At 45.4% G+C, this 12,031-nt stretch overlaps 1 protein-coding gene across 1 annotated transcript in view; it reads left to right on the top strand.

Annotated features, from left to right (window-relative positions):
* LOC137460848 (sucrase-isomaltase, intestinal-like) overlaps positions 1 to 12,031 on the top strand; it is a 65,989-nt gene that overhangs the window by 19,277 nt on the left and 34,681 nt on the right. Inside the window, exons 8-9 of the mRNA XM_068170918.1 lie at positions 7,756 to 7,881; positions 9,515 to 9,646. Coding sequence (XP_068027019.1) covers positions 7,756 to 7,881; positions 9,515 to 9,646 — 258 coding nt within the window. The remainder of the gene's footprint in view (positions 1 to 7,755; positions 7,882 to 9,514; positions 9,647 to 12,031) is intronic.

Here is a 12,031-nt window from a genome sequence, read left to right as displayed (position 1 = left end):
CACATGACTATAACTGAGTTTTGACACTGTGGATGGATGAAACAAACTAGGCAGAGCAGAGATGGGAGTATTTAGGAAATTCATGCCTACTGGACTTCAGAGATGTTGAATGAATTTCAAAAGCTTCAAGCCTTTCTTTGCCAGTAGAATTGCCTGTTGATTTTTGAGAACCAGCCTGTGTTTTACTAATGAAAACCCATGTAATCACACTGGAGAATACAGATCTGAAAAAGAAATATTGTCTGCTGTTCCAAAGAGTGTGTTCCAGTTGCCCAGTGTGTTCCAAAGGATCAAGGGTACATGTGAATACCTGCATGCAGTTCTGATTCAGGGAGGGTCACCCAGAAAAAAACGGCAAGTAATCTATTTTTCCTGCCCACTAAATGACTGGTGGTGCTTTAAGTGGACCCTTGCACAGAAAACTGCCACCTCAGAACCAGGCTCTGTGCAAAAAGAAAACAGCACCAGTCCTAAACAGTGTGGAACAAATATGAGAAGGGGCATGTCAATGTGGGAGGGGATCCATGTGTGCAGACCCTGAGGATTAAGCTTTAACTGGAGGTGCTGAGCAGCCTGCATTAAGACATCCTGGAGCTGGGCATTCAGAGCTTGCTGTGACATGTGCTTGTTCTCTGCCTGCTCCTCTGCTGCTCAGGAGACTTGAACTTTTATTTTCAGCAATAATATTTTCTTTCCTGGATTTTTTAAGCCTCTGTATCTTATGCTTGATTTGTTTTAAAATTCCTGAAATGGGAATAAAAACACTGATTTGGCCCAGGGAAAAGAGGATTTAGCCAAGAAGGAACATATTGTTGGGTTGTGTTTTGGTGGTAGAAATCAAAAGAAGCCTCGCTCATGTCACTGTGTTGGGAAGCCTTCCTAAGTCAGCAGGCTGTGCTAGACCTTCCTTTGCCAAGCAGAGATTCAGGTGGTGACTCCTAGAGAGGTGGGAGGCTGCTCTGCATCCCTGAGTGGGAGTGACTGCTCTGTAACTGAGGTTTCCAGCTCCCTCTGCACATCCTCTCTATCAGCCACCTCTGACCTGAGTGACACAGGTCAATCAGCAAACTGTGTTTTGAACTTACACTTTGACATTTAAACAAAAAGAAACCAGCAAAGAAAGAAAAAGTGAAGTGACTCCCTTGACAGCTGCAGTTGTGATCCCTGGAATGAAAGCCCCTATTTCAGAGGAGTCACTGTGGCAGTGTGATGGAGATTAGAGACATCCTTGTTCATTCCAGTGTGTTTTGCTGCTGTTCCAAGGCAGCATTTCTGTGGCTTAGCAGGTGGCCAGCAGCTGAAAAAAAAAAAGCGTCCTCACCCCCTAACGGATGGGTACTGGCAGCTCACTTCCACCCCTGCCTCCCTGGAAACGGAGGTGGAGAGAAGAAAACAAGGTGAAAGGGAGATGGTGGGTGTCTCCTAACTAGATGTGTCACATTCCAGGACAAGAAAAATGTATTCTTCAAGTTTGCACTCCGCTCTCTGGGGAATCATAAAGAATGCACAGTAACAATTTCACAGTGAAATAATAACTTCAGTAAACATCCTGAAATTCTAGGCTCACAAATGTTACAATTACCATATTATTAGTCTCTAAGGTAATGAGTTGGCTTTTATGTAAAAGATATGTGGGAAGGTGAAGGAGACAGAAAAGGCTTTATTTTTTAATTGTATTTTCTGTTGTGCTGAGAGGACTCTCCTGGGCAATCATTGTCATGCCCTGGGGAAGGAGAGGGGGTGGAAAGGAGCAAGGCACCACTCAGCAGCATCCCTCAGGTCTTTTTGTCTGTTTGAATGGGTTTCCTCTGGGGAGTGGTGTTATGGGAGCTCCCAGCTGCACAGGATCATGGTGGGGCCAGGCTACTCTGCTGGAATAAGCTCCTTGCGGGTATGACACCCGCTTCCCACCTGTGAAAGCGTCTGCAGAGAGTCACTGCATGGGGCTTTTTCATGGGGACCACCCATTGCATCCTCTCCAGGATGGTCCCAGGGGTATGGCAGGGTGGCCAGTGCCAGCTAGTGCACGGCTGTTGAGAGCAAGGAAGCTGTGTCCAGAAAGAAGTGCCCCACACCTTTCTCAAACATCTTGTGCTGTTGCCTTCATTGCCATTTCAAGAACTGAGCAAGCCTCTTGGCCTCCACCATGCTTCTATGAAAGATTTAGGAGCTTAGCTCTGCTTAGTGCTTTTATGTAATTTCCTTCCAAACCAGTAAGCCAAGACAGCTTTGTTACAAAGCTCTTTACTGGGTCTCTGGAGTACGCAGGCTTTCCCTGTGCACCTCTCCAGGCGGCTGCCAGCATCCAGGGCTGTCCCACAGGCTGTTGCCCAGAGTCACTGCTGCATGGACAGCTAGGAGCAGCTGGGTTGTGCCAAGAGCGAGGCTCCTTGTATGCCGATCAGGGAAGATTGTGACTGCTCTGCCAGGGCTGCCAGCCTCTCTGTGCATCAGGATAAGGAGGACAGGTGGAAGAAAAAGCCATGGTGTCCCCTGAGGGCCAGTCTGCTTTAAAAGGGCTCCAAGAGCAATGCAGGGAGAGAGAAGGGAACAGAGGGCTGAATGCTGATGTGCTCATCCTCCCTGTTGTGTCTTGTGTGGAACAGAGGTGGGCTGTAGGATATGTCCTGCTAGTGGCACCACTGCACTACAGCATCATGCAATGGGAAGGAGAAATCTTCAATTGATTCTTTGGCCCCTCCTGCCCCTCATCCCAGACATGAGGAGCACTGTTTCTGGCACATCAGAGATGATCCTGCCCTGCCACAGATACACACACACACATTTTACAATAATCAGATCCTCCTTCTATGATAGAAGAGGTCCAGTGAACAGAACAGTTACAAAGCAGAAAGCTCACTTTTTATGGTAAACAACCCAGTTTGAAGGGGGAATGGGAAAAAGCAGCAATAAGTTAAGGAGCTCAGACATTTCATGACCCTGGATGAAGACAGACCTAAGACCAGACCATCTTTGCTAAGTCCCTTAGTGGCCTTTCAGGACAGAATTACAGGGCATAGCACTAGCATAGGTTCTCCATAATAAGACACTCAGGAAAGTTAGAGTTCAACAGAAGGACCTTTAGCAGCTGTTGGTTGGAGTTAAGACCATGAATTTGCTATTTCTTCACAAACTATCTGATGACAAGATTTAAGAGACCATAATGCATGTCTCCTAACTTTGTTTTGAAGTGATGACCACTGTGAGAGTCTCGTGGTTGAATCTATAGGTTCCCCAAGCAAGACTAAGTGTTTGTGCAGCAAAGAACAAGTTTCGAAGACTTTGGCATTGAAAGTCCCTAATTTTTTTTAGATTCCTGAAGTTGTGAGCACTTTATTAATGGATGAGCAATTGCAGGGTCTTTCTTGCTCTCCTAAGCTCAGCTTCTGTGAATAGACATTAATTGGACATTACTCCCTGCCTACTAGGTGTCCACAGCACTCATCTGCCTGCCTCAGATACAGAGGATGATCTGGATACAGATATGTGTGCCATTGGAGCTGCTTTGCTGGAGATATCAGTTCCTTTGTAACCATGGGAAAGAGTATCTATATGGCCTCTATGATATATACATCATAACTCTTCAGCCATCTCTCTTGAATCAAATCTTCTGGTCATAGTGTTAATAGAATAGAATCCAGATTTCCTGTATAGCATTTACAACTTAGCTGTTATCCTTGATCCTTATAATAATGTTATTTGTGCAATAATTAATCATAGGAAAAGTGAATACAGATCACCTGCTTCCTGGGCACAGAATTCACCTGTTAGGCCTGCATGTTTTCACCAAACATTATTTTTACTGCAAAAGGCTGCCTCCTAGATTCATCAGTGCCCAGGTGCATTTGAAAAACCCACTACTGCATAATGCCAAGTTATGTAAACCTGGAAAAGCTAACAGTGAATTTATTAAACAACACCAGGAGTTATTTAAGAACCAAGTGCAGGAGGAATTGTGGAACAGAAAATAGTATCTGGGTTTTTTTTCTGCTTCAGCACTACCATATCTTCCCTTTTTTTTTTTCTCAGTTTGGATATCCCATATGTTCGCTGTTTATGCATTTCTTATGTTTTCCTCCTTCAGCTCCCCTGCTATACCTCATTTACTTTTTCTTATTCTGTGGGAGTCAATTCTGCCAAGCAGCCTTTCTCTGCCTACTGCATTTTATGATCATCTGTATGCAGAATGCCATCTATATGAATTAACTAGATTCTAAATATATATCAAATCCAACATGAGTTTTCAGGTTTGCAAAATTACATTCCTGCCTCTGCTGATCCATCTGTGAGTAGGTACCATATGTCAGTTACTTTATCAGGAAGCTTCAGGGGGATCCATCAGAGAGAGTCCACAGCATAATTAGAAGAAAGAACATTTGTTTTCCCAGCTGCCCTGTTTTCATCCTTCCTCTACAAATGTTCTGCTGATTTCAATTAAGCTCACCATAGATGCATCTGGTGAACCTGGGGAACTAATTGCTTTAAAACTGAATATCTTGCTTGCAAGGTAGATTTTCTTCAGTTGGTTCAGCTGTAATCACAAACTCCTCAAGGAATGCTGTCACCAAATACTGCCTCACCATGGGGCAGTTAAGGTCCAAAGGCAAGACCACACCATTACGTAAGGGTGAGTGGCTGAACCTCAGCAAAGCCAGTGCTGGGGATGTGCCCTCTGGGAAGGACTCTTGCCATCATGCTTTTGGCCTCATTTCACCTCCAGTCCCCACTGAGGTGGTCACAGAAGCAAATACAATTCTTGAACCACACTGTATTTGCCATATTTCAGGCTGACTGTCCTCCCCAGGAGCAGCTCGGGGTATCTTAGGACCTGGAGCAGGTCTGCCTAGCAGTTCCCACTGCCTCTACCCAGGCTGGTCACCCCCACAGCTGTTCCCATTTCCCAGCCTGCTCAAGGAGAGGCAGCAAATGCTGTACAGACATCCTGCCAGGGCACTGGGTTCTGTGTTCAGCCACAGGACTGACATTTATCAGCTTGTTTTTCCTATTCATCTTGTACAAGGGAGGAAGCTTGTGCATGAAACATCTTATTTTATTAGGGAGTTCTTTTGTTTTGGTCTGTCTTTTTAACCTTGTTTGTAGAGGCCACTCTTTGTTTACAGTAGAGAAAACAAGAGAAAAATGTGTATCTGCTTTAGGAGCACAAGGTGGTGGGATTCATGGAGCTCATCTTGCAGCCTCAGTTGGTCTAAAACAAGCTCCTTTGCCTCTTCACAGAATCACAGAATGTTAGGGGTTGGAAGAGACCTCCAGAGATCCAACCCCCCTTGCCAAAGCATGATCACTTAGGGCAGGCCACACAGGAACACATCCAGGCAAATTTTAAAAGCCTCCAGAGAAGGAGACCCCACCACCTGTCTGGGCAGCCTTTTCCAGTGCTGTCACCCTCACCATGAAGAAGTGTCTGTCTCTTCATATTGAGGCAGAACCGCCTGTGTTCTAGCTTGTACCTGTTTTTCCTTGTCCTCTCACTGGGCACCATCCAAAAGAGACTGGTACCTTCACCTTGACACCCACCCCTCAGATCCTCTCTCAGCCTTCTCAAGAATAAGCAGCCCCATGTCTCTCAGTCTTTAACAGGGCGAGTGCAGTTGTGGCAGAAAAGATAACTTGCCCTGAGGCTTGCCATGCTCTGCTGGACACCTCAGTGCTGGTTCACAGGGTGTCTAGGAGACTGTCCTAAGCTGTTGTGCCCCATTCAGGTCTCCACAGGAAGCTCCAGAAAAGCTTGAACAATAGTCTAGGGAATCAGGTGTATCTTGGAAAGGTGGAAATAAATAATGGCGTGTAACCAGGTGAGACGGCAACATAGTGGCAAAGACGTCTCTGCCCACTGACCTCCCCCTCCATGGTAGAGGCCACCTTTGTCTGCCCAGGGCCTCTGCCAGCAGGGGCACAGGAGCAGCATGCAGTGAAGGCTAAGTGCAGCTGCATCAGGAGCATGGTGATGACAGCTACTCTTGCTTCCTCTGAAAGGTTTAGCCTCCAGCTAAGTTGGAGGTGAAGTAAGCTTTGAAGAGGTGAAGACAGTTAAGTCTGGTGGAATGGGATGAGTAGCAGGCCTATGGGGCAGCTGTGCTGCTCATCTGGATCATTCTTCCAGGAGGGCCTCAAATCACTAATCTCACCAGCTGTTCTGGCCTCCTCCTGCTTTTTCTTAGGTGAGATAGCAGCATCTCAACAAGCAAAAGCACACTGTAGCCAAATTTGTAATGCTTTGTGCTTAAAGTTTCCCTTCTGTCCACAAACTATTCTAGTTTGGAAGCAATTTGCTCTGTGTTCCTCCAGTCTCAGTGGTTAAAGCATCCTCTGCTTTCCCCCCTGTTCTCTCCTGCATCTGTTTTTCTGTCCAGTGCAGTTTGCACATCCCAACAGCTCTAGCATCTGTGAAGTATTTTAGGCCAATTTCAAGTTCAACATTGCTTTCCCAGGTCAGATTGTTACAGGAGAAAAATCCCTTGGCAAGGTGTGCCTTTATGCTTTCTGAAGAGTTTAGCAATGCAATAGAGTGCCAGAAATGCCTTGTTTTATTTGATTACAGTTGATGGGGTTTAGCTGCCAATATGCAAGCTTTGTTCTTTTTCACATATTAGCATAATTATCTAACTATGGAGATCCACAAAGGAAATAAGGGAGGAACAGCTATTTAGCCAAAGGGAGTCAATAGTTGCAACTGGTTAAGAAGTTATGGGTGCTTGACCAGCTACTTGATTTTTCATGTATTGTGCGTAAGGATGTTAGAAATACTGAACAAAAGGATCTAACTGTTTAAAACTGGAGTAAGGATTCCAAGACATGTGCCCTGGAAAACACCAGTGAGTACTAACAAGGCAATGCCAGATTTCAGTTTATTTCTGGGAACAGATACATACTCGCTGCTTGACCCAGGTTGCCAGAGCAGCTCTCACCAGGGGAAGCAGAGCAGCTCTCACCAGGGGAAGCAGAGCAGGATGTCTTGCTCCTCTGTGCTCTCAATTGCATTTCCTTATGCAGTTTACAGTTGGATTATGTGGAGCCAATAGAAATCAAATATTTGTAAAATCATATTTAACTCATTACCTTTTGTTTCATTTGAGAAGATCAGGACTAAACAGTAACTCTGACCTTGAAGAGGTTTGTCAGTGTCTGGCAAAGCGATGCTTTGGGCTAGCAATAAGAGCAGACAGTCATAAATAACTGAATTTCATCTGGGTGGTGTGTAAATACAACTAAAACTTCAGAGAGCTCAAAGGAACTCTTGATGAGTTAGTTCAGCTGGATGCAGCAAGAAAAATTAGTAAAGCCAATGGTGCTGTGTAGTGTTAGAAATTTGCCTGCTGTTGACTAAAGTGTTTGTGGACTTGCCATGGATGAGGGAGTGCAAGACTCCAAGATGGGTTTCCACTGATGTGCACTGTAAGAGAAGGCACATGCTGCTATGTGGAGGCTGAGACCTCAGCAAGACCCTCATTTAGCCTGGGTTTTATACGCTTGTCTTCCATAGAGATGTTCTTAGAAGTGATGCTCAGTGTGGATTTCACTCAGAGCCTCTGCTAAGGACAAGAGTCCACCAGAAGAAGTGCACTTTTGAAGCCAAGCATGCTGCACAGGCAGCTGTTCTGAGAAGGGAAAGGGTATTTCGTGGATATGCGATACCTGTGCCCTAATCTTCACAGGCTGGAATCCTCTCCTGGTGTTTCAGAATAACTACTCTTCATCTCACCTTTTGCATTTCTGTATTCCTCATTCCTTCTGTAGGCCATTGGACGCCCACACATGCCTGCCTATTGGTCCCTGGGATTTCATCTCTCCCGATGGGGTTATGGCAGCCTGGACGTTTTAAAGGAAACTGTTGATCGCATGCGCCACTATGATATCCCATACGTAAGTATGGATTTTTCACTGTGTATCTTAATTTTACAATCCAAAGTGAGATGAATAAAATTGTAACAGAGGATTCCCGGGAGGCAGACTTGGCTGTCTGATCCTGTGCTGCAGCAGGTGGGGCTGGGATCAGCCCTCATGTGGTGAGCTGGCCGGGGGGGGCAGTGGTCCCTCCTGGAGCTGCTGCTTGAAAGCAGAGGGGGTGGCACGGAGCTGCTGCTGGGGTATGGCCCCTGTGGGAGGCGATGCAGGTGGTCCCGAGGGGGTCAGCCTGTTGTGTCTCTGGATGAAGAGAGGCGCAGCCACAGCCGTGGCAGCGGCTTCCCCTTGGCTCGCAGTGAGCTGGTGGGACTCCCTCTCTCATGGGTAGTCCCGGCTTTGACTTGCCCTGGTGTTTACAGGACTGCGGAGCAGGCACAAGTGGCAGCTCCCTTTCTCTCCCCCCACGAACGGCAGGGTTACGCAGAATGCGGCTAGGTGCTGTTCCTGCTTTAGCACACACGGTTGTGGCTTGTTGTCTGCTGGTTTAAGGCTGTGGCAGACGTTTGGACTGCCGAAACTTGAGCTAATCCTCCCCTGTTAACTGGGCAGTCAGCCTCCAGGGTCCAGTCCTCTTTAAGATACGGCGGGCTCTCTTCCAATCCGGTGGGACTGTCGATACAGCGCTGTCTGTAGCTTCAGCGACGGACCCTCCTTTGCAGATTTGCGGAGTCTGGGGTTTGGTGGCTCTTCCTGGTTGCTGGCTTCTTCTCTGTACTGCAGAGGCCAGTAGTATGCTTATGATGGGAGCTTGATAGAAGCAATAGCAAGGAGCTTGGTGCCTATGAAGCTTAGTAGCAAAGAGAGAGTAACTTGTTTACAAACTGGGGTAATACTTGTAGGTTTCTCGAGGCTGAATTTAGCCAATGGGCATGAGCATCCTATGCGATGGGTGCATGCTGTTGTTTACCCCTTAGAAAGCAAGTGGGGTTGTTTATGCCATCTGGCTGGTTCCCTGGTCTTTGTTCCTCTCAGCTCTGGGCTGAGTACCCACTCTGGAAAGGAGGGTGGAAGGAGGAATGTGGCTGAACATTTTGGGACAAGTTCTACAATATTTGGGGCATATGGTGCCTTCACCACATTACCACCCCCTTGCCCAGGGGCAAGTATAGGCTTCGAATATTGATTACCCTTGGTAAGGTTTATCCTGTGTGGGTTGTCTTGTACCTGCTTAGTAGGTTACACTTTCAAACATAGTGACTTACAATGCTTTATGCACTACCTGAACAGTATATGATCTTTGAACTGTACTCTAACCAGAGTGTGCTGCTTAAGCAGTGTGGAGAAGTATTTGCTCTGATCCTTCACCACACTATTCCAACCCCCTGCAAAGGGCAGGGACATCTTCAACTAGATCAGATTGCTCAAAGACCTATTCAACCTGACTTTGAGTGTTTCTGGGGATGGGGCTTCTATGGTCTACCTGGACCCTTCTCTTCTCCAGGTTGAACAATCCAACCTCTCTCAGCCCTTCCTTGTAGGAGAGCTGTTTCATCCTGATTATTTCTGTGGTCTTCCTCTGGACCAGCTCCAACAGGTCCACGTGTTTTCTGTGCTGAAAATTTAATCTAATATTTACTTTTAAAATATTTAGGATGTCCAGCATTATGATATTGACTACATGGAACGTCGCCTGGACTTCACGTATGATAAAGTGAATTACGCAGGTCTGCCAGAGTTCCTCCAACAGATGAAGAAGGAAGGAAAACACAATGTTGTGATTCTGGTAAATTAATGATGTTGCTAATTGTCTCTGCATTCAAACTATTTACAGCACAGTATTCATAGCACCTAGATGCTGGTGACCTGTGCTATTGCAAAGGGTTTTAATTTTTGACATTTGTTGAGAAGAGCTGAAGAGCAATTTCCCACAGGTTCCATAGCATAGTAGAATTTTTTTAGGTGAAAAGACCTTCAAGATCATTGAGTCCAACCATAGCTCCTACTTTATAAGGAAACTTTCAGAATCATCCCTTCTCAAGATGCAAGCTATTGCAAAAGAGGTGAAAATGCCTGCAAAGCCTTGTAGGGGAGTGGACTGTTGCATGGCTATCCCCTGTCTCTCCCGGCAGACAACAAACAGGCACTCTCTCTGTGATAAGTTTGTGAATGTTTACATGAAAACAGACTAAGAATTGCTTTATAAGATGCTGTACTTCAGGTGTTATGAATGAGAACTGCATTTTAATGTGTTGCATTTATCAAGTACCAGTATACCAGCTTGTGCTGGTTTGAGCTTTACCCAGAGTCTAAAAGCCTAAATGGTAACAGATAGAGATTCTTCCCCCCTCCTCCCCGCCCCAGCTTTCCTGGTAAGATAAAGTAAAACAAAATCAGGTAGGGGAATAGTCTGGAATCAGTTTGGAAGTAAAAGAGCTATTTTTGAAACAACAATAACAAAAAAGTATATAGCAATAACAGGGAGGGTTTACAAAGGTAAGGGATAAGGGTAAATAGGAAAATATACAAAACCAAGCCTGGATGGCTTTTTATTCCCTGGATGTAAGTGGATTCAGTTCTTCAGAAAGTGTGGATGCAGCTTGGAAAGTAGGGCCCCACCACGTGGTCAAATAGAGCAAGCAGCAGCAGCACATGACCTCTCTCAAGAAGGCGAAGCAGGGACGTTCCCCTTTTTATAGGCTTGCTGGTCAGGAAGGGGGAGTGGGGTAGACTACCTCTGACCCAGGAGACTTCTCCTCCTGGGAGGGCAAAACCCAAGTCTCTCTCTGGATCAAGTTTCTTATGTCCACCTCGGGGCTGGGTACTTTCAGCCCCCATCAAGGATGGGTGCAACCCAGCACACAGCACCATCTCTCAGCTATGATAAATCTTGCCTTTGTTCAGGGTTGAGCTGAGGTAAAATTGCTTTTATGCAATTCTTTTCCTGCAAATGGTCAAATCAGTTTAATATGTACACAAAAATAACTGGATAATGGAAAAAGAAATCTATTAGTAGTCACTCTGGAAAGCTAGTAACTAAGTATTTATGCTTACTTTTTACTAACATTAATCTAAGACACATTTTGAACCTCTAACCAAAGTTCACATTTGACCAAACAAATTAAGTTGAGCGGAAGTGAAAATTGGAATTTTGAATCTTTCCCTGTCAATTTTTTTACCAAAATTTGCTTTTTCTCTCCAGAGAAACATGTCTTTGTGCCAAAATTACTCTTTGTCACAATTGCTCAGTGAGTGCCAATGACAACAAGGAAATTGGAGCCCGACTAAACTGAAATTTATCATAAATTAGGAAATTAAATAAATATTCTTGACAGGTGCATAAGATATTGCTCTGCTAGGCCCTCCAGCAGTACAATAGCAGGAGGGCTGCAGTCCCCAGCACAGGCTGGGCCACCTGGGAAGGGCTGGGGTGTGAAGGCTCAGGAGTGACAAGATCTGAAGCAGTGCATGCAGGATGCAAAACATCATCACAGAAAAGAGAGCCTGATTTTGTTCTCCATAACCACTAGGGACCGGATTAGAAGGAAAGCTCTTTAAATTCCAGCAGAAAAGATTAAAGTAGATACTGGGATAAAGCTGCCTGTCCTCAAGGTGAGCTGAGCAGAGAGTCATCTGCCCAGGGCCACGTGTCCCTTCCTGAGTGAGTTTTGTGAACAGGTCCAAAGGATGCCTCAGGGACAGCTCAGGCTGAGCTGATCCACAAGAGAAGGAGTCGGAAACAATACCGCAAATGCTGTTTCAGGACCTGCAGTCTTCTATTTTCCAGCCTAAAAGGCCAGTTTACATCTTTCACCTTGGGGCTACTGTTCTTTTTTACTGCAAACTGACAGTCTCTCATCCCTTCTACTTTCTTACTTATTCAAACAAGCATATTCTTCCTCAGCCTTTTTTTTCCTAGGCTAAACAAATGAAAGCATTTTATTCACTCTTTAATGGGTGAGTTCTTCAGATCTCATTGCAGTAGCTCTCCTCCAAATGTGTCCCAGTTTGAATGCATTTATCTGTGTAGCAGTGCTCCATAAGGTGGCCCACAGTGTTTGGAGAATAGCAGAATATTTCCTTCCTTCTGCTAAAAATTGTGTTGTATGACAAAGTTTTGAGGTTTGCTTTCTTCATTTTGCTGACTTGTTTTTTGTCAGTTTCATTAAAA

This window comes from Melanerpes formicivorus, unplaced genomic scaffold, assembly GCF_026170545.1.
Source record: "Melanerpes formicivorus ecotype bairdi unplaced genomic scaffold, bMelFor1.0.p_v2 SCAF_3, whole genome shotgun sequence".
Lineage (NCBI taxonomy): Eukaryota > Metazoa > Chordata > Aves > Piciformes > Picidae > Melanerpes > Melanerpes formicivorus.
The sequence above is the reverse complement of the archived record's forward strand: the minus strand, read 5'-3'. Positions and strand labels throughout refer to the sequence as shown.